Source organism: Martes martes, assembly GCF_963455335.1.
Source record: "Martes martes genome assembly, chromosome: 6".
NCBI lineage: Eukaryota > Metazoa > Chordata > Mammalia > Carnivora > Mustelidae > Martes > Martes martes.
The window spans coordinates 121,324,405-121,348,408 of NC_137893.1; the positions used below are offsets into that span (position 1 = coordinate 121,324,405).

At 46.3% G+C, this 24,004-nt stretch overlaps 2 protein-coding genes across 7 annotated transcripts; both read right to left on the bottom strand.

The window, feature by feature from the left end:
* Positions 1 to 90: 90 nt before the first annotated feature.
* ATAT1 (alpha tubulin acetyltransferase 1) lies at positions 91 to 15,237 on the bottom strand (the record flags this gene model as incomplete). Of its 6 annotated transcripts, XM_080806788.1 has the most annotated exons (13): positions 15,091 to 15,237; positions 14,570 to 14,630; positions 14,361 to 14,452; positions 14,178 to 14,238; positions 13,942 to 14,055; positions 13,647 to 13,748; positions 5,929 to 5,974; positions 5,741 to 5,809; positions 4,118 to 4,189; positions 3,710 to 3,953; positions 934 to 1,013; positions 803 to 845; positions 91 to 463 (listed from the first exon to the last, which is right to left on the bottom strand). In XM_080806788.1, the coding sequence occupies exons 1-13, from the start codon at positions 15,195 to 15,197 to the stop codon at positions 289 to 291; spliced, it is 1,266 nt and encodes a 421-aa protein (XP_080662914.1). In that variant the 5' UTR covers positions 15,198 to 15,237. The 6 variants fall into 6 exon arrangements, with proteins under 6 accessions (XP_080662914.1, XP_080662915.1, XP_080662916.1 ...); XM_080806789.1 differs by lacking the exon at positions 5,741 to 5,809 and having other exon boundaries at positions 93 to 463; XM_080806793.1 differs by lacking the exon at positions 803 to 845 and having other exon boundaries at positions 237 to 463.
* A 513-nt stretch (positions 15,238 to 15,750) lies between these two features.
* MRPS18B (mitochondrial ribosomal protein S18B) lies at positions 15,751 to 23,720 on the bottom strand. The gene is made up of 7 exons (XM_080806804.1): positions 23,344 to 23,720; positions 22,076 to 22,184; positions 21,873 to 21,970; positions 21,676 to 21,744; positions 18,632 to 18,698; positions 16,907 to 16,966; positions 15,751 to 16,329 (listed from the first exon to the last, which is right to left on the bottom strand). The coding sequence occupies exons 1-7, from the start codon at positions 23,419 to 23,421 to the stop codon at positions 16,034 to 16,036; spliced, it is 777 nt and encodes a 258-aa protein (XP_080662930.1). The 5' UTR covers positions 23,422 to 23,720; the 3' UTR covers positions 15,751 to 16,033.
* Between the last annotated feature and the right edge of the window lie 284 nt (positions 23,721 to 24,004).

Here is a 24,004-nt window from a genome sequence, read left to right on the forward strand (position 1 = left end):
CTTGCGCAAAAAGCTGGGGGATAATGGGCCTGAACCAGGTACACGAAGAGCGAGGGGTGGGATTGAAAATAATGACAACTTCCAGCAGCTCTCATGATAAAAATAAATACTTTTATTACTCTGGTTAAATTACTACTGGTTAAAAATAAAATACAAATGACTTTGCATTGATAAAGGCTGCTGAGTGAATGAATGAACGAATGAATGAATACATCCATTATGAGGGCGGGCTTTGGCTACCTCCTATAGTGAGAATACTGACTTTGAAGGTGTAAGCGGGGGTTGCGGTCACCAAGGCCTGGTGCTGCGAAGGTCCTGCAAGTTTCGAATGAACCTGGCGTTGAATATGTTCCCACCCATTGTCCAGGCCTGGGCTGGTAGGGCCTGGGCCTGTGGAGGAACTGTGTGCATGTGTTCTTCCCCAGACCCAGCCTGTGACAAGACCTGCTCCTCGTTGGCAGACCTGGTAGGTAGGAGGGAGATGGAGAATGGGTTATAGGGATACTAAAGTGGCAATTAAGATCAGACTCTTCAAGGTCTGGCCCTGATGTAGAATAGGACATATGATGGGAGTATGAGGCTGAAACCATTAGGGCTACGTCCAAATTTGAAACCCCTCAGACAGTACCAAAGGTAAGCACCAGTTGAACCTATGGGGAAAGAGCGTTTCAGAGTATTAGGTTGTGAGGTAGAACAATCTGTGGGAGGAGCTGGTGTTCAGAGGAGAAAGGAGCTGAGAGTGATGTTAGGAAAAGGAGTCAGAGGTGGTGGGAGGCTGGTAGGGGAGGGGTTCAGACCTCACCTATTCTCTCTGTCCTGTTCCCCCTGCTTTGATTCTTGGTTGCCTATGAAAACACCAGGCATGTGCATGGGAAGACCGGAGTAGATAATCAAAATGGCCTGATTTGAGGGTAAGGAGGGATGAATACTTACCTGTATTGGGGGATGAGGAATTCAGCCCCCCATGGCGGCTGTAGCAGCAGCTTTGGGCTACCAGCCCTGGGGGAGCCCCCCTGTAGAAGAAATGGGAGATGATGGGGAAGAGGCTATAGGAAGAAAGATGAGTGGGTATGAAGGAATCAGAGGAGAGGAATGAAAGGAATAATACAGGAGAAAGAGAAAGGTGATTACCATTCCTATGGGGTTTTAAACTAAGCTGTGCCTCAGAAAAGGGAAGGGAGCCCATTTCATACTCCAAGATTTCTCTGGAGTAGTCCTGGTTTTTTTGATATTAGTTCTAACGTGTTAAAAGTAACGGTAAATGTGATTGAAGTTATGCCAGAAAACCAGACTCAGGCAAAAAAGTTTGTTGGACCAGGTGCCCTGGTGTTTGGTTTCGAAAAACATGGTTACTTTAAATTATAGGATACGTCAGACCAGAGGGAAATAGGGATTGACAAGGCTGAATTCAGGAGGAAAAGGAATTGTCTTGAGAGAGGTCCAAGGGTGGTGCTGGGGGCAGGAAATCAGAGTGGGAAGCGGAATCCAGGGAATAGTCAGGAGGCAATGAGTAGATCCCAGAGATGTTGGTAAATATTGACATTTCAGCAATGGCTGGTCTAGGCTAAAGGGTAGACATCACTGTGGAGAGCTGGAGATTTCTGGAGGCAATGGGGGAGTACATCTAGCAGCCTATACAGAGAGATCCAGCGACTACATTACAGGAGACAGAATCTGCATTAAGATCCAGCAGGTCACAAAGGTAAGGAGAATCAGAGGGCCAGGGATCCCAGGAAAAAAATCAGGTGACACACAAATGAGACTGAGACCTGAAGTTTGGGGGTTTTTTGATTTTTTTTTTCATTGAAAATGTCCATTTAAAAAACACAAAAGAATGCACACTTTATTCAGACAACACTGAAAAGGAGAAGGAAAAGGAGTTGGGAGAGAGGGAGATCCTGCTCCCAAGTACTGGGATGGGGGAACACAGTAGGGGTATCTGATCTACCACACATTCAGAGTAGGGAGGGTGAAGATGTTCCATACCCTGGGTATGGAGCAGGGAAGGTTCTTGCTATGGAGGAAAAGAAGGCAGGCCAGAGGAAGAGTTCCCATACCACCTCAAGAAAATCTCACAAGACTGGAATATATCATCATCTAGCTACTGGGGTAGGGTGTATGCAAGAGGGGATCCCAGAAGCTAACAGATACTTGAGACTCAGGGCTTGTTCTGAAACATGGCTAAGAGTGACCCCAGGATACTAAATGGGATCTACTGCCAAGAAACAATTCCCTCACAGAATCTGGATCTAGGGAAAGTGGTAGTATCTTTAGAAGTGTGGGAAGTCTTTAGAGCCTCAAAGCAGACATCAGTTTGGGCGTTCCCGGACACGTATACAAAATGTGGGGAGATTAAAAGTTTGGCAATGTTGAGTGGATCCCTTTGGGGACCTGGTCGTCTTAAGACCCTGTCCTTTATCACTGAACTGCTCTGAAGCAGAGCTCATCGGTTGGCTTCACCAGGCTAAGAAGGTTAAGTGTGGTAGAGAGCACAAAACAGTATTAGAGCCACCAGTAATGCTGTAGAAGGACTATGGGATTTATTCCATGGACAAGACTCTTTAAAACGTTTCCCTGGCAGAGGAGGCCCTTAGACCTTCCAAGGTGTTCCAGAGTCTAACAGCAAGCAAGAATGTGCTTCTCTGGGTAATGAGTATGAGCCACCCAACCACGGGATCTGGCAGCGAATCAGGCTATCTGTGGGAGTGTTCAAAGCCCACTTAGGAAAGAAGGCGTGCTTTCTACATAAGAAAAGCTACAAAGTATTAGCCCATCTGGGACCCTAATAACATCTTTGCCCAAGAAAGAGGAAGAGGGAATCCTACAAGCTCTGTCAGTTTCCACTGGAACCTGGGGACTACAATGGAAGAGTGGATGTGGGGTTCTCAGGGAGAGGGAGCTCTGCCTACCCCAGGTCTCCCAGGGAGGGAAGAGGGTAACTATCTGTCAGTATCGACTCTCATCAGAGCGGGGAAGGGAACTGTGGAAGGGTGTTATGGACAGGAGAAAGGGAAAGGGAAAACGGGGGAGAGAGAAAAACAGAGAAGTCAGAAGTGAAGAGAAAGCTAGGGAGAGAAATCAAGGAGATACCCACTCCATTTGCTGGGACGGGTTCCTGCTATACAAAGCAGTAACATGAGGCCAGTGGCTCCCCAAACGGTCAGAAACATTGCATTTTCCCAGTAAGCATGAAACCAAGATTTCCCCAATCTGAGAGACTCAGTCCCCCCCACCCAATGGATATGTTCTTCCTATCTTTCCTCCCATCTCTCACTTTAAAAACTAGAGTCCCTAGTTTTTAAACTAGCCTGGGTGGCTCCGTGGGTTAAGCCCCCGCCCTGCTCAGGTCATGATCTCAGGGTCTTGGGATGGAGCCCCACGTCTGGCTCTCTGCTCAGCAGGGACCCTGCCTCCCCCTCCCCCTCTGCCTGCCTCTCTGCCTACTTGTGATCTCTCTGTCAAATAAATAAAATCTTAAAACAACAACAACAAAACTAGAGTCCATATAAAGTACTATTCTACTTCATGTAATTTACTTCCAGACTGCTCCCATAAATCTGGTCCAATATATTCTTCTCAAAAGGTTTCAGGACTCTCCAATCCACCTGTCCTACTGCTTCACACCTCTGGCAGATTCAAACTCCTCTTTGCCATTGCTAACACCCTCTCTGACAGTTCTGAGGCTCCCTAACCCTCCAACTCCTATTACCTGGTGCGCCGACGTTGGGCTGGGCTGCCCCCAGGGTCGGTAGCAAGCAGAAGGCGGGCGGTAGGGTGTGGGGGGCAGAGGCGCAGGGAACGCAGCAACTCCTGCTCTGGCACAAAGGGGCGGAGGGGACCCCGTTCTGGTGAGTTTCCCAGGCTGCTGGAGCGGGGGGGTGGGTGGGCTGGAGGCGTGGCACGGCGAGGGGCCCTGTTTAGGGGCCAAGGAGGCTCCACAGCTACCTTCAGAACTGGCAAGAGGGAAAATACAGAGCAAGATGGAGAAAGAAGAAAAAGGAGAAGAGAGTGATGACAGTAAAGATTTGGGTAGAAAAAAGAGAAATCAGAGCCTTTAGAGAGAACTAATCCTTCTGGGTTAAGGCCCCCAAGCCCAGCCACCCTACCCCAGTCTTACATTCTCGGTCACTAGAGGAATATGGCTTAATGTCTCCCTCTGCTCTCTTGGGTGGCAGCTTTCTTGCTGGAGCTGGCAGTGGAGAGCACACAGACAAGGTAAGCATTAGAAGACATACTCTGCACCCCTCCTCCCAGCCACTACCCCCTTGACCCCGAACCTCTGCTCCCTGACACCACATTTCCTCCTGGGGAAGGAGAAAATTCAGTTCAGCTCCATCGCAGAAGCCCTGTGGCAATGCCTTCACACCAAGAGGGAATTCAGGGGAAATGCTGGAGCACTTTTGAGGGGAGCCAGAAGGAATAGGCCAAATGCAGAGTTGGGGGAAAAGTTCCAGGGGGAGACTCTGGGACTTGGGAGATGCAGGAGAAAGTTGGCTAAGGGAGGCAAGCTCTTACTGTCAGTGGGTGCTGTCACGCCCCCCTGGGATTCTGGGGCAGTGGAATGGTCCCAGCCGGGCCAACGAGGACCCCAAGTCCCTCTAGATGAGATGGACAAAGTCCTTGGTTAATTAGGAATTGCTTTGGAGAGATCAGGGGAGGCTGGGGTAGGGCAGAACCTCTCCTTCCAGGGCAAGATTTAAGCTTTATTAGGAAAAACAAAGTTTGAGGAGAAAACAAAGACATTTGGAGTTAGCACAGTAAATGGGAGGCTAACATACGCAAAGCTCTGCTTCCTGTCCCCTCGCTCTTCTATTTGCTCCCTCCCTTTCCCTCTCAAGAGGTTCTCTATTGTGTGTGGCAAATGAGAGACTGCTCAGCAAATCCACTTAGGCTTTATCCATGGTCCCTTCCCCTGTGGACTTGGGTCCTCACTGTCCTTGTTGGCTCTCACTCCCTCTCATAGCCTGTAGTAAGCAGGAGCGGGATGGGGGAAGCCTTGGCAAGCAAAGTGAGTCATGGATATGAATTGCCTCCCTGACACTGGTCAAAGCTAGTAAATGGTAACAGATTGTTCTTTGAGTGGTGGTTACTCCCTTTCCTGGCCATGGAGGAGGTAAGAGCTAGCCACAAGGCCAGCTCAGCAAGGGAACACTTCTGTGCAAGCTGTGTATCTCTACCCGTGAGAGGCAGTGAGGAAGGAGGAGTGGGGCTCAGATTGGCAGGGAGTGTGTGTATATAAGGATGGAATGGGGAGCCTGGGGAGCATTTCAATACCTCCTAGATTTGGTTTCTCCAGATCAATTTCATTATTTTGTTGGAAATATCATAAATTCTGAGCGTTATTTTCTAAAACTAATATTTAAACTTTGGACCATTCGTGTCACTATTCTATAACTGGAAATGGAAGGGGTGGCCGCACTTGTCTATCCCTCAACTGACAGAAACCTGAGGGGTCTGCAAAGGAATATGACCCTGGCCTACTTTGATGGACCTGAAGCGGCAAGAGACGCCATAAATATCAATCATCAAACAGGCTCCCGATGAGCTCACTCAGTTAAAAGTTCTGACAAGCCTAAGAAGTACTAAGCTCATGAGGGCAAAAGCAGATGGGTAACAACTGCTGGGACTTGGGCTGTTTTAGAATTTTCCCAAATTGCCCATAATCGCACTGTGCTCCCTGTGGCTTCCAGAGGAGCTAGCCACCATGGCCTACAGTTCCACCCATTCACTGCAGCTTTACCAGCGGGTGTAGGATCAACCGCAGCAGCGCGAGAGTGTCGAGATGCTCTCAGGGAGGGAGCAGGGGGCCCTGTGAGGAAGGAAGCGGTGGTGCCCCTCAGTAAGGGGGCTAGTGGGATCAAGAATCCACCTCTTTCCTTCCCCTCACCCCAACTACTTGGCCAACATATACAAGGTGACAAAACTTACGATGTTGATGGGCAAAGAAGCCTTCGAAGATCACAAAGTTGTTGACCTATAAGATGAGACAAGTAAAATATAGTTGTTCATTCAGCCATTCACAACTACATGGGGACAGAACCTTGTCCCAGAAAAACCACAGTGGGATGAACAAAAGCCAGCCTTCCTGTCCTTGTTAACAGACTCAGTTAAAAACTCAGACCCTGATAAACTGATCCTAAAAGTTGATACAGAATTACAAAGGACCTCAAATAGCCAAAACAATCTTGGGGGATTCATACTTCCTGATCTCAGAATTTCCTACAAGGTATGGTTATCAAAATGGTATTGAAGAAGCCAAAAGAGAGACATACAGACCAAGAGCATGAATAGAGCCCAGAAAAAAACCCATGTGTCTACAGTCAGTTTTCAAGGGATGTGCCAAGATGATTCAATGGGGGAAAAACAGCTTCCTTTAACAAATGGTGCTTGGACAACTGAATATTCACATGTAAGATAATGAATGTGGACCTCTAACTCACATCAGACAAAAACAATTTTGACCAGGTCAAAGACCCTAAATGTTTTGGGTTTAAAATTTTTTTTTAATGTTTATTTAAGTAATCTCTGCATTCAATGTGGGGCTCAAACTCACAACTTAGAGGATCAAGAGTCACAGGCTCTTCCGACTGAGCCAGCCAGGCACCACAAAGATCTAAGTGTCAAGAGCTAAAACTATGAAACTCTTAGAAGGAAACATGGAGGGGGATTGTCTCAGTGGCTCAGTCGGTTGAGCATCTAACTCTTGGTTTCAGCTCAGGTCATGATCTCAGGGTCGTGAGACCACTCCTGAATCAGGCTCCGTGCTCAGCTAGGAGACTGCTTAAGATTCTCTCCCTCTGCGCCCCCACCCTCCTTGTGCACTCTCTCTAAAAAAAAAAAAAGAAAGAAACGGGAAAATCTTCATGACCCAGATTAGGCAATTGTTTCTTAAATATGACACCAAAGCACAAGTGACAGAAGAAAAAAAAACAAACCATACTTCACCAAAAGCAAAACTTTTGTACTTCCAAAGACATTCAAGAAAATGAAAAAACGGGGCGCCTGGGTGGCTCAGTCATTAAGCATCCGCCTTTGGCTCAGGTCATGATCCCAGAATCCTGGGATCAACCCCCACATCAGGCTCTCTGTTCCACAGGAAGCCTGCTTCTCCCTCTCCCACTCCCCCTGTTTGTGTTCCCTATCTCGCTGTGTCTCTGTCAAATAATAAAAAAAATCTTTTGAAAAGAAAATGAAAAAACTGGGGCCCCTAGGTGGCTCAGTCATTGGCCCCCTGCCTTCGGCTCAGGTCAAGATCCCAGGGTTCTGGGACTGAGTCCTGCATGGTGCTCCCAGCTCAGTGGGAAGCCTGCTCCTCCCTCTCTCACTCCTCCTCCTTGTATTCCCTCTCTTGCTGTCTTTCTGTCTTTCAAATAAATAAATAAAATCTTTAAAAAAAAAAGAAATACACAAAATTATTTAGAAAAATGAAAAAACCGGGACGCCTGGGTGGCTCAGTTGGTTAAGCGGCTGCCTTCGGCTCAGGTCATGATCCCAGCATCCTGGGATCGAGTCCCGCATCGGGCTCCTTGCTCGGCGGGGAGCCTGCTTTACCCTCTGCCTCTGCTTGCCACTCTGTCTGCCTGTGCGCTCGCTCGCGCTCTCTCTTTCTCTCTCTCTGATTAATAAATAAATAAAAAATCTTAAAAAAAAAATTTAGAAAAATGAAAAAACCCACAGAATAGGAAAAAATAATTGCAAATCATACACCTGATAGGGGCATTATATCTAGACTATCTAAAGAACAATTACAAGTCAAGAATAGAGAACACACTTTAAAAATAAGCACAAGGAGGGTGCCTGGGTAGCTCAGTTTGTTAAGTATCTGGCTCTTGCTCTCATTTCAGGTCCTGATCTCATCAGGGTCATGAGTTCAAGCCCTATGTTGGGCTCCAGGCTGGGTGTGGAATCTACTTTAAAAAAAAAAAGTTGGCATAGTACTTGAATAAACATTTCTCTTAAGATATGCAAATGGCCAATCAGCACTTAAAAAGATGCTGAACATCGTTAGTCAACAAGGAGATGCAAATTGATACTACAAAGAGATTCCAGTGATATACCCACTAACATAGCTAATCAAAAAAAAAAAAAAAAGGTGGAGCACCTGGGTGGCTCAGACGATTAAGCCTCTAACTTCAGCTCAGATTGTGATCCCAGGTACTGGGCTGGGGCCTGAGTCAGGCTCCCTGCTTGGCAGGGAGCCTGCGTCTCCCTCTCCCTCTGCCTGCTTGTGCTTTCTCTGTCTAATCAATGAATAAAATCTTAAAAAAAAAAAAAAAAAGAAAATGACAAATGTTGGTGAGGATGTCGAGAAATTGGAATACTCGTACACTGCTGGTAGAGGATGTAAAATGTTGGTCATTGTGTAAAAACACTGTGTCAGTTCCTCAAAAAGTTAAAGATTACCACATGACCCAGCAATTCCACTCTTAGGTATATACCCAAGAAAACTAGGGATGCCTGGGTGGCTCAGTGGGTTAAGCCTCTGCCTTCTGATCAGGTCATGATCTCAGGGTCCTGGGATCAAGCCCTGCATCGGGCTCTCTGCTCAGCGGGAAGCCTGCTTCTCCCTCTCTCTCTGCCTGCCTCTCTGCCTACTTGTGATCTCTCTCTCTCTGCCAAATAAATAAATAAAATCTTTAAAAAAGAAAACTAAAAAGATATGTGCAAACAAAATCTTGCACACAAATGTTCATAGCAGTATTACTCATAAGAGCCAAAACATGGAAACAACCAATTCTGAATCAGCTGATAAATGGATAAACAAAATGTGGTATATCCATATGATGAATACTATTCACCCATAAAAAGGCACGTGGTACTGATACAGGCCGCAACATGAATGAACCCTCTGAAAACATTATGGTAAGTGAAAGGCAAACACAAAGGCCACATATCGTATGATTCTATTTATATAAAATGTGCAGAATAAGCAAATTGACAGAGCAGATTACTGGCTGACAAAGGCTGGGAAAAGGTGTATACAGGAAGTGACTGCTTAATGATTCTGGGTTTCCCTTTGTGTGATGGAAAGGTTTTGGAATTAGATACCAGGAATAATCAGACAACACTGTGAATATACTAAAAACCACTGAACTGTGTATTTTACATAGTTAAGAGTGCATTTTATCTCAAAACCCAAAAACCTGTACCCTACTTTTTAGTTCTCCCAGGACCCAGGGTAATGGAGGGGAAGAGGCATCCAAAACTTTCAAAACAGAGGCTTAAACATATACACATACATACACACATCAGGCCAAATGGCTTAAGTATACAAACACTGAGAAAAACTAAGCTTTAAGTAGCATTTCAAATGGATGGAATTGTCAAGGGAAGGCATGCTCGAGGACAGGGTGCCACTTTGATAACTAGTAATTTGACTATCTTAGAGTGATTTCATTATAGTATCATATTCAATTTGGCCTTCTCAACAATCCTTGGAGTCACTATGTTAAAGAGTAAAGACTTGGAGACATGGCCTGCCCAAGCCAAGTAGCTAACAAGTGACAGAGCTGGGCCTCAAGCCCCAGACTCCTGATTCTAGCTGTAGCAGTTCAGCCAGGAATACATTGCCCATCAAGAATGGGCAATGGGGGGGGGGCACCTGGGTGGCTCGGTGGGTTAAAGCCTCTGCCTTCGGCTCAGGTCATGGTCTCAGGGTCCTGGGATCGAGCCCCGCATTGGGATCTCTGCTTGGCGGGGAGCTGCTTCCCCCTCTCTCTCTGCCTACCTCTCTGCCTACTTGTGATCTCTGTCTGTGAAATAAATAAAATCTTAAAAAAAAAAAAAAAAAGAACGGGCAATGGGTTAATTAATTGAATTTAAATTTAAAAAACAGTAAAACAAAAAACAAAAAGCCAAAGTGCTTAACATTAAAAAAAAAAATAAAGAGTGGCAATGGGTTCAAATTCTTGCTCTGCTACTTACTACCTATGGGAACTTGGTCAAAGCACTAAACTGTATAAATCTCAATGCAGTCAACAGAAGTACCCATCTCAAAGAGATGTACAAGGGTCCACTGAGACGATCCATGTAGATAGCACAGAGCTCATGAATCATTGTTTACATGATTATTTATACTCTATAATGTTTTGGTCTCATAGTTACTTGGGTATGCCTGATAATGTGCTCCTTTCACTGCTCTCCACTGCCTCTTAATGGAACAGTATACAAGGGGAAGACATTCTAAATATAAACAGACCCTGCCTGTTTCCTGCTTTGACCCTGTCTACCCACCCACCCTCCTCCAGAAATAAGCACATGCCCAGCATTCCTGCCACACCAAACTGCCTGCCATACATAACTGAATGCCTATCCGCTTTTGCTCATGCTGGTTCCTGTATATGAAATGCATTTTAGCCTGCCTACTTGTCCACTGTCCCCATGACATTCACCTTTCAAGATTAAACTTGTCAAGCCTTCCTTTACCCAATCCCCACCCCAAGGTAGCATTCACCACCATGTCTTTATGCCTTTGTAAGCACAATCAAATCATATTACAGTGGAATAAGTGTCCACGCTCCAAATCCAAGGCTAACTTGTCAACCCAATTTCAACCCCTCCTGCCCATGACATTGTTTCAGCAATTCCCCCTACGTTCTCTGACATCATCACATTTTCTCTCTACTGAGTCGTTCTTATGCTGTTGGTTCTTCCAACTGAAAACAGTCAACCCTCTTTTTTTTTTTTTTTAAGATTTTATTTATTTATTTGACAGAGATCACAAGTAGGCAGAGAAAGAGGGGGAAGCAGGCTCCCTGCTGAGCAGACAGCCCAATGCAGGGCTTGATCCCAGGACCCTGAGATCATGACCTGATCAGAAGGCAGAGGCTTAACCCAATGAGCCACCCAAGGTGCCCCAATCAACCCTCTCTTAATCCACTTTCCCCTCTAGCTCTTGCTCTTTCTTTGTTCCCCTTAAAGCAGGATTTTTTTTTTTTTTTTTAAGATTTACTTATTTGAGGGGCGCCTGGGTGGCTCAGCCTGTTAAACACCTGCCTTCGGCTCAGGTCATGATCCCAGAGTTCTGGGATCGAGTCCTGCATCGGGCTCCCCGCTCAGCAGGCAGCCGGCTTCTCCCCTTGCCTGTTACCCTGCTCGTGTGCTTGCATGCGCTTTCTCTCTCTCTCTCAAATAAATAAATATAATCTTTAAAGAAAAAAAATTTACTTATTTGAGAGATAAAGAGCTTGCAGGCCAAGTGGGGGAAAGGGAGAGATATCCTCAATCCTGTTGAGCCTGGAGCCAGATAAACAGCAGGGCACAATCCCAGGACCCTGAGGATCGTGACCTGAGCCAAAATCAAGAGTCAGACGCTTAACCGATTGAGCCACCCAGATGCCCCCCTTAAAGCAGCATTTAAGAGTGGCCTATTCGTGTCTCCACTTCCTAGCTTCTCAATCTCCTAAAGCCCACTCCATTCAGTCTTCCACCCACCACTGCACGGAAAAGGCTGATTAGGATCACCAGTGGCCTCAGGTAACTAAATAATAAACTAAACTCCTGCTGTGCTCCCTCTCTCGCTGTCCCTCTCTCTATCAAATTGATAAATAAAATTTTTTTAAAAGAAGATTTAATTTATTTATTTGAGAGAAATAGCGAGAACATAAGGGGTGGATATATAGGTAGAGGGAAAAGCAGGCTCCCCACTGAGCAGGGAGCCAGATATGGGGCTTGATCCCAGGATCCTAGAATCATGACCTGAGCCAAAGACAGATGCCCAATGACTGAGCCACCCAGGCACCCCAGGATTGTTGTTTCCTAACTGGTCTACTTGCTTCTATCTTTGCTCCTGCTATTTTTCTATCTTCTATCTATTTTCTATCTTCTATCTTTGCTACTGCTATTTTTTTTTAAAAGATTTTATTTATTTGTCAGAGAGAGAGAGAAAGGCAGGCAGAGGGAGAAACAGGCTCCATGCCATGCAAGGAGCCTGATGCAGGACTCGATCCCAGGACCCCAGGATCATGACCTGAGCTGAAGGCAGACACTTAACCGACTGAACCATCCAATCATCCCTTCACTACTGCTATTTTTTAAAAATTGTATTTCTTTACTCATGAGAGAGAGAGGGAGAGAGGGAGAGGTAGAAGGAGAAGCAGGCTCCCCAAGGAGCAGGGAGCCCAATGTGGGACTCGATCCCAGGACCTCAGGATCATGACCTGAGCCAAAGGCAGACGTTCAACCATCTGAGCCACCCAGGCACCCGCCCACTGCTATTCTTTTTTTTTTTTCCCTTAAAGATTTATTTATTTGACAGACATCACAAGTAGGCAGAGAGGCAGGCAGAGACAGAGAGAGGAGGAAGCAGGCTCCCTGCTGAGCAGAGAGCCTGATGCGGGGCTCGATCCCAGGACCCTGAGAGATCATGACCTGAGCCAAAGGCAGAGGCTTTAACCCACTGAGCCACCCAGGCACCCCTCGCCTACTGCTATTCTTTTTTTTTTTTTTTTAAGATTTTATTTATTTACTTGTCAGAGAGAGAGAGAGAGTGAGCACAGGCAGACAGAGTGGCAGAGGGAGAAGCAGGCTCCCTGAGGAGCAAGGAGCCCGATGTGGGACTCGATCCCAGGACGCTGGGATCATGACCCGAGCCGAAGGCAGCCGCTTAACCAACTGAGCCACCCAGGCGTCCCTCGCCTACTGCTATTCTTAACAGCCAAAGTAGTCTTGTTAAAGTAAATCCGATTATCATCCCCCTGCTCAAATCCCTACCATGACTCTCCTCTTTCCACTTAGAGCATAAACTAAAGCCTTTACAATAACCTATAAGGTTGGAAATATTATTCCTCCCCCACTGCTGCCTGCTCTAATCTATACACTCCCCTTCACTCCTGCTGCTCTAGCCACGCCAGCCAATTCACTTGTTCAGGCACATTCCTAACTCATGGAGTTTGTACTAGACATTTCTTTTGCCTGGGATGCCCTCTCTATACTCTCCATTACCTGGCTTGTATTCTTACTTCCTTTAAATTATTGCTCAAATGGCACTTTCTCAGTGAGGTCTTCCCTGACTATCCCACTTAAACTTGCTACCCCATGCACACCCATCCCCACAGTGGTACTTGCAAGCCTTCTTAGTGGCTCTCATCTTTCCAGAACACTTATCATCAACCATGCTACATAGTCATAGCTATGTTTGTCTAACCAACTAGAATATAAACTCCACAAGGGCAGAGACTTTTATCTGTTTTGTCAATAAGTATTCCTAGTGTCTAGAACAGTGTCAAGTGCTCAATAAATATTTACTAAATGAATGGATAGCATTAGTAACATTATTCTGTCTTTACTTATACACAAACCACCTTCTCCATATTAGACCAAAGCTCCCAAAGGATAAGGAAAATATATTTTTCTGGGCCTTAATAAACACTGAGGTGCAAATGAGCTGGCTACATCTGGAGCACAAACATATTACTGGGTATACAGAACAGTGAAAAATTAAAATAGATGACAGCAAAGAGCTGCACAATGAGAGATATTACCACAAAAGGAAAAAAAAAAAGGCGGGCAAAGGAAGAGCTTAGCTGTATAAAATGAATCCTATACAATGGGGAATAAGAAGCACTTGGAAGATGCCACTTCTTTGCCCCAAATAAACAGATTCAATGCAAATGCTCAGTAAGGGTCTACCCTCTGAAACCTCTAACCTGTGGGACTGTGGTCTCCAGGTTGTAATGTTTATTCAGGAACTTAAGCAGCTTCTGTGAGGGTCGGTCAATGGCCAGTTGGTGTGGTTCAACTCGCTCCTTCTGCAGGGAACAGGAGACTCAGGGTAGGAGAAGGTTGGGGGAGAGCATGCCAACAGGAACCCAGGAGCCTGGGAAGGGAATAGGAGGATACAGGAACATGGCAGGCAGGAGGGTACAAGGCAGGGCCTCTGGAAGGGGTTAGTGCAAAGGAGACTGATCTCTGTCTTGGATAGACTGGTGAAATAAGTGACACCTGCAACATGTAGTGGAAGAGTTCTCGCCCATGGCCATGGCGTTGAAGTGACTCATGGATGTAAAAGTCCAGAATGCAAAGTGGTTCTACCTCATTGTGAGCCTCACGATCATCCTAAGAGGGAAAGAAAAACAAGTACCTTTTAGGACCCAGACTTCGTTGCTGCCTCCCAACGTCCAGAACTTTTATTCTCAGAAGCCAAGGGATGTGAACTCTCAGCTTGTAGTAATACTCACCAGTACAAAGAGTTTCTTGTATCCAACTTTAAGGAAGCCGATAATGGCTCCTTTTCCAGCCCTGTAGGATGGGGAAAATAATGAAACAAGCTAGTAGCAGCTATTTGTAAGGGAGTCAAAAAAGGAAGAGGGGTTGGGGGAGGAAGGAATCAAGTATGGGATGGAAGAGAATTTGGCACTCACGGTCGCGCTGAAGTGTCTTTGAGCACATACATAACATGACGGTTACTCTGCATCCTTGATGCACTGGTGATGGGAGCAGGAAGATGCTGGGCCTGCCAGGAAGATAAAGACAGACTTTCTCTGAGTCCGTTCCAAAGGACCTGTGCTTTCCTTATCTACAGGCCCCAGAAAGGCCCTCCCCTTTTCTCCATCTAAAGACTCCCCAGTACCTTGGCAGAAGCCTTGCCCAATTCATCTACAATGGTCATAATTTGCTGTTGCAGATCAACACTACAGAAAAAAAAAAAAGGGAAACAAAGAGTCAGATACTCACTGAATTAGAGGGTCCTGGGAACCTTGGCCATAACCTCAACCCAGGTTCAGCACTTAAGACTCTCTGCCTTTACCTTGGAGACCTCCAATCTGATTTTCCACTCTACCTTTCTGGAACCCAAACTTTTGCCACACCTCTTTTCAATACAGTACACTCCCTCCTCCCTGAGGTTATTGTGGGGAAGCAGGAAGGGCGGGTCAACCACATCCTTTGGTTAGAACAAATCAGGCCAAGGAGTGAAAGGTCACAGATGCAAGTGCCCATCAATTCCACTAAGTCTAAGGTCAAAAGTCACCATACAGGCGAGCCAGGGCAACAAAAGGAGAGGTCACTACTCAGTGAGAAGGGGGCGTGGTGCCTGGACCGGGTTTTTCAGAACAAGGAGAGAAGGGCTTTGGGGCGGGTTTGAGATGTCACCGGGCCGGCGTTGTGGTTCCGGGTCGGCGGGCTGGGGGTCGCAGGTGCTGGTCCAGCACCGTGATCCGCTCCGGGAGCAGCGCATCCACATCGAACGAGAACTCCATGGCCCATTGTGCGTGGCCAGACCCCGCCCCATACTACGTCACTTCCGCCCCTCCCAGAAGGGAGCAGGTGGGGGAGAGGAAGCACGTCTGGAAGCCTTTAATTCCCAGCGGCTATGAAGGAGGGGCTCAGGACCCGCCCCATCCTCCGCCCACCCCCTTTCATATCCGCCCCCCCCTCCCCAGCCTTCCCGCAACTCCCGGCAGGCCAGTCCCCTAACGCCACTCCCCATCCCCGTGGCTGTCATAGCGATGCATTTTTCCTAGCCTAGTGTCCCATCCTCCAACCCCTTCAACAGCCCCTCCCCACGCCCCAACAAACAACGAGGGAACTGCTAGGTATGGTGGGAACACTGCCACTGCATAGGGCACAGGAAGCCAGAAAGGTGACCATGACATAATGGCCCAATTGTTGATTTATGGTGATTTCTGGTCCCAAGAATCACTGGCTGGTCTGGCTCAAGCCTGATCACTCCTCTCCCCACAGCCAGCACCCATTCACCAACAACCCCCACACCCCCAGCACTAATGGCATTAATCTGAAACTCAGCCGAGAAACAGAAGATACAGCTTTATTGTGAAAAAGCCAAGTTAACAGAAATCTGAAGCAAGTAACAACGTTTAGCCTATTATTTACAATATATAGAGTCTGGGGTTTCCCATACACATCTGTCCTGCCCTCCCCTAAGCCTCAGAAGCATTTATTCCATTCAACAGCAATCATTTCCTCTCTCTGGCCCTGAGCCTGCCACTGGCCATAGAGACACAATTCCCCAGAGTGAAATCCCATCATGTAATTCCTAGGCACTATCTCTTAATTCCTTCCCAGTTTACAGCTCCTACACAGCACTCTGGGGGCTCTTCTGCTCAGTGGAGGAGGCTTTAGCTGGGGTTGTGAGAGGCACCTCAGGCATTGATTCAGGTGGGGGACCACTCTCTTCTCGGAGATGGCCCTGATAGAGCCGTCGAAGGCGGGACAACTCTCTCTCTGGTGGCTGCTTCCAGCTGTACCATGGATACCAGGGGTCACCTGAAACCATGGAGGGGGCTGGCGGAGTAGCACTCACAGCTCCATGAGAGGTACTGAAGTCAAGGTCCCGAGGTTCAACCTGAGGAATGTGGTAACTGAGGAGACCTAGAACATTAAAGAAAAAAAGGAAGAGAAATAAGGAAGGGTAGTTGGGGTTGAAACAACATGTAAAATGACATATAAAGGAAAGGAGGAACCAGTCAGAAGGACTGAGTGTATTTATGTATGTTCTACATTGCCCAAAGGCAACTGGCCAAGGGGACAATGAGGACTGACTACTTACTGCCGGGGCTCTTGTCTGCCAAGCTGTGCAGTCCTACACCAGGTCTGTAAAGCCACATCTGCCCTGACAGAGGCTTATCTTTTTAAATTTCTGCAAAGGTGTCATGGAGCCCAAGGACAGAAATGTATACAAAGACCTCCTATGATCTATCTTTGGCATTGGGACCAATAGTTACATAAGGAAAGAAAAAGGAAAGAGAATTAAGACAACAGGGCAATGACAAGATAAGAGACTCAGGATAGAGAAAAAGGGACGATGGAGTGCTGAAAAGAGATTCTTGGGAAGAACATGTTGGGTGCCACCTCCTCAGACAGGTAGGAGTATTTATGTCCACCCGCCAGCCCTAAATCACCTTCTTTATGGCTAAGAAAAATGCAGTGGGCCCCTTCTCATGCTCACCATGATCTCTGGCTTTCTGGATGGCCTGGGTCAACTTCTTGTGTTGCTTCATACATACCCCTGAACAGAGAAAAAGAAAACAGTGCTCATTCTAGAAAGCACAGTAAACAGAGAATACAACTGCTTCTATATGGCTATAAAGAGCTGGGTTTGGATGACTTGCTCTACCTAATAACCCTACTTCCCTGACCCCTCTGATTGGCCTCAGTTTCCCCATCTAGCCAATGGGAAGAATCCCCCCTCTCTGAGAGCTGAAATTAACACTTTAGTGGGTCTAGCCACTATAGAAAAGCTATTTAACTGTAAAACCTCCAAGAGCAAAAAATAATTCAAAGGGCAAGTGTGGTTAATTAAAGGTTTGGGTTGGACAATCCATTGAGAAAGATTCAGTAAAGGAAGAAAGGGCTCCCGATCTAGAGAAGGTGATCTGAGAGAGTAGCAAAATAGTTCCTTTAGCTTTTTATAGCTTCACTACAAAGTTTTTTTTTGTTTTTGTTTTATTTTATTTGTCAGGGACAAACTGCACAAGCAGGGGGAGCTGCTTCCCCACTGAGCAGGAAGCCTGACATGGGGCCAGGGCCCTGAGATCATGACCTGAGCCATCCAGGCATCCTGGCCATAAAGCTCGTCTTTAAAACTCCCTGACTAAATAAATAAATAAATAAATAAATAAAAAGTATAAATAAATAAATTAAAAATAAATAAATAAATAAAAAGTAAAACTCCCCGAAAAACCAAACTCCACTGATCATGTTGCCATTCCCAAAATGGAGGATTCAGATTATTCTCTGTAAATTTATCTTGCTTTAGAGCAGTGGTTGAAAAGTTTTTCTGTGTAGGGCCACATAAATTTTAGGATCTGCAAGTCCCACAGTTTCTCTCTCAGCTACTCAACTCTGTCACTGTAGCCTGGAAGCAGTTATAAACGATATGAAAATAAACAGATACGGCAGTGTACCAGATTTGGCCTGTGGCCTTCATTAAGGAATAGACATAATTTTATTTTTAAGATTTATTTGACAGAGAGAGCGATCACAAGTAGACAGACAGGCAGGTGGGGGGGGCAGGCCCCCTGCCGAGCAAAGCCCCATGCGGGGCTCAATTCCAGGACCCTGAAATCATGACCTGAGCCAAAGGCAGAGGCTTAACCCACTGAGCCACCCAGGTGCCCCGGAATAGATGTAATCTTGAATTGTTAGGATTATAACTCCAAATTTGGAAAATCTAATTGGATTGTTGGCAGCAGAAAGAATTTATAGGACAGTCAATTTGCTAGAAAGCCTTTTGTAAAAGCAGAGAGACCCTACAGAAAGGAAGTAATTACCACTTCTAAGAGTAACATTTAGATAACTTACTTACATTGGTACTTGCTTGTACCTTTTGTCCACATGTGAATATACCCATTAGGGCAAGATTTCCAACAAAAGTTCATTCATGGGGTGCCTGGGTGGCTCAGTGGGTTAAAGTCTCTGCCTTCGGCTTGGGTCATGATCCCAGTGTCCTGGAATCGAGCCCCGCATCGGGCCCTCTGCTCAGCGGGGAGCTTGCTTCCTCCTCTCTCTCTGCCTGCCTCTCTGCCTACTTGTGATCTCTATCAAATAAATAAATAAAATCTTCAAAAAAAAAAAAGTTCATTCATGCTTTTCATGCCTTATGTATGACTGAATAAATGAGGAGTGCTCCAAGGAAAAGTTATTTTGGTGGTGACAAGGATGATAAGCTAACCTGTGTATGGAGCATGGAAGATGACACCTGTGTGGGCGCAGACAAACTGTTCCAAGAGCTTCACGTTCTGTGGAGGAAAGTGGTAGGGAAACATAAGAGAGCAGGGAGAACAGTAAGACTTTGAGAAACTGGAAGTGCACAATCCCTACACATGTGCACAGACACCCTTAACTCCTCTGTCTCTCTTCAGATGCTACCCTCCTTCATGTCCCAGTTTTAGCCCCATTAATTTGCTGAATACATTTTTTTTTTTTTTTTTGGACAGAGAGAGATCACAAGTAGGCAGAGAGGCAGGCAGAGAGAGAGGAAGGGAAGCAGGCTCCCTGCTGAGCAGAGAGCCCCACGCGGGGTTCAATCCCAGGACACTGGGATCATGACCTGAGCCGAAGGGGGAGGCTTTAACCCACTGAGCCACCCAGGCACCTCTTGCTGAATACATTCTTGAAGACTCCAGCAAACATTTCCCATTTCTTGGCCTTGCAACGATTTCATGCACACACTACATTCTGTCACTGAGACTCACATAGAACCGTCTTTTACAGGGCTTAGGTTCTAAAATCAGCCCCTCACACAAAAAATTGGGGACAGTCAGTTGGCAATCCCTGAAATCACTTAAAAATGTTATGTGTTATAATGTGCATGTATAAATATGAACGTTTATGATAGCATGCTGTATGTAACATATATATTATTAACATCCATTTTATAGGTCTAATTATGTAGAATGACTGCCAGCCAGCAGGTTAATCACAGAAGATAACACCCATGGAAAAAAGGAGATGTGGTTGTGGAGTGGAAGAGCAAGCAGAATCATCTGCACTATTCAATTTGTAATCTTTCTTCCTTGGTTATGTAACTGATTCTAAACTGTATACAACTGGTTGTATTCTGTTTTTTTAAAGATTTATTTATTTGAGAGAGTGAGTGTATGTGTGTGAGTGAGTGGAGAGGCAGAGGGAGAGGGAGAGAATCTTAGGCACACTTCTGGCTGAGCATGGAGCCTGATGAGGGGCTCAATCTCACAACCCTGAGATCATGACCTGAGACAAAATCAAGAGTCAGACACTCAACCAATTGAGCCACCCAGATGCCGCTGTTCTACTTTTAAACCAATCGTACACGGTTGAAACTGAGAAGTTACCGGGGCACCTGGGTGGCTCAGTGGGTTAAAGCCTCTGCCTTCAGCACAAGTCATGATCCCAGGGTCCTGGGATCGAGCCCCGCATCAGGCTCTCTGCTCAGTGGGGAGCCTGCCTCCCCCTCTCTCTGCCTGCCTCTGTGCCTACTTGTGATCTCTGTCAAGTAAATAAATAAAATCTTAAAAAAAAAAAAAGAAATTGAGAAGTTATCTAATTGAGAAGTTATCTACAGTGGTGTCAGGAGGGGCCTGAGAGGAGTCAGACACCCCGATCTGCTGACTGATATACAAATTCCTTCGAACTCCCCTGATGACCAATCATTCAGCTTCTGCTCCAATACCTTTACCACAAGTTCAGAAGAGCATTTTACCCATTATTTATTTTTTTTTAAAGATTTTACTTATTTGACAGACAGAGATCACAAGTAGGCAGAGAGGCAGGCAGAGAGTGGAGAAGCAGGCTCCCTGACGAGCAGAGAGCCCAATGCGGGGCTCAATCCCAGGACCCTGGGACCATGACCTGAGCCGAAGGCAGAGGCTTTAACCCACTGAGCCACCCAGACGCCCCTACCCACTATTATTATTATTTTAAAAATTTATTTATTTGATGGATAGAGATCACAAGTAGGCAGAGAGGCAGGCAGAGAGAGAGGGGGAAGCAAACTCCCTGCTGATCAGAGAGCCTGATGTGGGGCTCAATCCCAGGACCCTGAGATCATGACCTGAGCCGAAAGCAGAGGCTTAACCCACTGAGCCACCCAGGTACCCCCCATTATTATTTTTATATGCTTTTTGAACTCTTTAAGGAGCAAGTCCTGTCCTTGCAATAAATTTTTTTTGAAAAATAATTGAACTCTGTATATTGCTTCATGCATTTGCCCTCCAGCCTTAAGTATCGGCATGTTACCAAACATCAACATGACAACAAAATTACAAAAAAACAAAAACAAAGAAACAAAAAACAAAAAAACCCCACACAACCTCGGGGCCTCTGGGTGGCTCAGCCTGTTAAGTGTCTGCCTTCAGTTCCCGTCATGATCCTGGGGTCCTGGGATCGAGCCCCACGATGGGCTCCCTGCTTGGTGGGGAGTCTGCTCCCACTCCCCCTGCTCCTCTCCTGCTTGTGCTCTTTCTCCCTCTCTCTCTCTCTCTCTAAAAAAACAACAAAACAACTAACCCAATCTACTTGCTGATAATTGCAATGGATATAAATGAACCTTTGGCTATTGCTCTCCCATTAGAAATAGACACTTTGGGGTGCCTGGGTGGTTCAGAGGTTAAGCCTCTGCCTTCGACTCAGGTCATGATCTCAGGGTCCTGGGATTGAGCCCTGCAAGGGGCTCTCTGCTTGGCGGGGAGCCTGCTTCCGCCCCTCTCTGCCTGCCTCTCTGCCTACTGGTGATCTCTCTGTCAAATAAATAAATAAAAATTTTTTTTTAAAGATTTTATTTATTTATTTGAGGGAGAATGAGTGAGAGAGAGCATGAGAGAGGAGGAGGTCAGAGGGAGAAGCAGACTCCCCAAGGAGCTGGGAGCCCGATGCGGGACTCGATCCTGGAAGTCCGAGATCATGACCTGAGCCAAAGGCAGTTGCTCAACCAACTGAGCCACCCAGGCGCCCTAAATAAATAAAATCTTTAAAAAAAAAAAAAAAAAAAGAAGTAGACATTTTTCTGACCTGCAATTTAGACTGTAAATTCATAGGTAAGAGATGAAGGTTTTTAGTATGAGCCACAGTAGAGGACAAAAAGCTGGAAAAATAAATGTTTTTATACTACTAGAAAATCAATGCAAAATAGATTGTAGGGGTGCTAGGTTATAAAAAAAGAGTGGGGCACCCATGGTAATCTCTTTAGCACTAGAAAGAGGCTCCAAATCCTTAACCTAGACAAAAGACTGCCCTTACCCTAAAGTCGACATGCAGCTTGTGATCCCGGCAGATGGGACAGGGATTCCCAGCAACTTTATCTCTACGCTGTGGAGAAAAGAAACTAGTAGTTGAAGGATGTTCAAAGTCCTGTGAAAAAATGTGCTACTGCCACTGTCACTATGGCATTCACCCTCACTCCACATCCCATCCATGTACCACCTTCAGAAACTCACAATACATGTCTTTCTAGTCCGCTGTGGGGGTATTCCACCTTTGTGGTTTCTACGGTAGTCAGCCCAGACGGGGCGAGAGCCATAGCGGTTCTGGTATTCTGAAATGAAAACTCATACAAGTTATTCCTGGTGGGGATAATAGAAGTGTCTCTGTCCATTTATTGCAGACCCCACATGATCCTCCCCTTTCCATTCAGAGGTACCTTCTGAGTCCAGGTATTTCCAGGGTTCATTCTTATAAGGTGTTATGGGAAGTGGGGACAAAGATTCTTCCTCAGAGGGGCCTCTGGTGCAAAGAGTCTGAAGAGGGAGCTATAAATAAGGCAATAAATGAGAAAATGAGTTCAAGGAAAGGACCTGATAGTTTCACTACCCACGTTAGGGACAAGAAAAACATGCCCATCCTACTAATGGAATATAGCAAAAATATATTTAGAAAATAGCATTTTTGTTAGGGTAAAACTGAAGTCATCAACAAACCACTCTTTCTGTCTCTGACTAGATCCTGAAGAAGATGAGAGGGTAACTAGGATAGGTGACTGGGAAGCAGTCTTATTTGAGGAGACACACATGATGTGTTCGTGCTTTCAAAAATGTACCGAGGAAAAGGAAAAGAAAGGAAAAGGGAGGATGTCTAGCTTCTTGGAAAGAAGGTGCCTAGTGGGAAGAGGATGTATGACATGTGAGTCTCCAACCAAATCTAACCTGAATCTGAATTTCCCAGCCTTACAAAAGTTGAAGGTCAACATTCCACAGGTCAGAACAAACTTGAGTCCTAACGCTAGCTTTAAAGCCACCAGGGCTGTTATTAACTCCGTGGTGACCCCGGTCACCACTCTTAGGGAGTGGCAGCTGTGCAACCTTTCCTATCTCACCCTGCCCCACCAAGAACCTACCCTGCCCTACCAAGAACCTCCAGTGCGGTGAGTACATGAGGCTGGAGGGAAACCTCAATCTAGAAGACTAGTATCTTGTATGCTCTGGTTAAAAACCAAAACAAAACAAACAAACAAACAAAAAAAAAACTAAATAATTTAGCGAGAGAAAGAGAGCTAAAGAAACTAGTCCTCAGGTCGTGAGAACGTATCCTGGCTTTACTGGGAGATAGCTCAGCAGGTAGAAGTTAGTGTCCCTCAACTCAAGGACACTCCAGAGCATGACAGATTTAGACATTATATGCTTAAGAGCTGGTTGTGAACGACCAAAAGGCCCAATCCTTCACCTAATTCTTTAGCCCAGTTGGTGCCTTGGAAAAGAATATCTAACTCTTTTCCCTTGGCTGGGAATTAAAAACCCGCGAAGTACTGAGAAGGGTGAGGGGAAGGCGAAGAGTGGTGAAAGCAGTGCTGCCTAAACAGCCAAGGCATAATAAAGACTCGGGAGAGTCTCCGCTCCTGAATTCCCAGCAATGGACCGACGACCTACAGAAAGTATAAGTGGCGGTTGTACAAAACGTGCTCCAAGGCGCTACCTGAACTCCGTAGGCACCTCTGAAGGGCGAAAGGCTAGGAAGGAGCCTCAGCCACGAACGCAAAACGGAGGCCGCCATGTTGACGTACGCCAAAGGCAGGAAGAGCCGAAAAACAACTGCGCACGCTCCAAGAAACCGACTCGGGTAGGGCCAAGGGTGAGCCCGCAGTGCGGGAGGCGGCCGCGCACTTGCGTCAGGACGGAAGCGTAAACGAGGGGCTGTGGGGAGAAGCCAATTTCAACTGCGTCACAATCGAATTTGGCTTCAAAATTGCGTTTTCCCCGACCCAATCACTACAACTTGTAGATCTTATACTTAGAGCTTGCACTTTAAGCAATTTTGAAGGGGATTTCAACCGACATCTTCTCAATGCGCATGCGCCGGCCCGGTTCTACCAACCAGGGTGAGACGTGTTCTCGAGGACGGAAGTGGTGGAAGCAGAGGAAAGGGAGGTGCTAGGCTCTCCAGTCACGCGCTTGTAAGCGGGGGGGCCAGGAAGGAGGCGGAAGAAGGAACGGGCGGTGAAGGGGCTGAGCGAAGGTGAAGGAAGGATAGCCAATCAGCTAGCGAGTTGTCTTTCGTGTTGGCCAATGAGTTCACGCCTCGCGCACAATGTCTCGCGACAAGGGCGTTTCACTAGCATGTTTGGGCGCGTTGGGCG

Bases quoted from the DNA above. Each gene is read 5' to 3' on its own strand.
- MRPS18B (XM_080806804.1), bottom strand. From the start codon at position 23,421: ATGGCGGCCTCCGTTTTGCGTTCGTGGCTGAGGCTCCTTCCTAGCCTT. The intron at 22,185-23,343 runs GTAGCGCCTTGG...CCTTATTTATAG, and splicing joins GAGGTGCCTACGGAGTTCAG to CTCCCTCTTCAGACTCTTTG. The intron at 18,699-21,675 runs GTAAGGGCAGTC...TTTCCTCCACAG, and splicing joins AGCTGCATGTCGACTTTAGG to AACGTGAAGCTCTTGGAACA.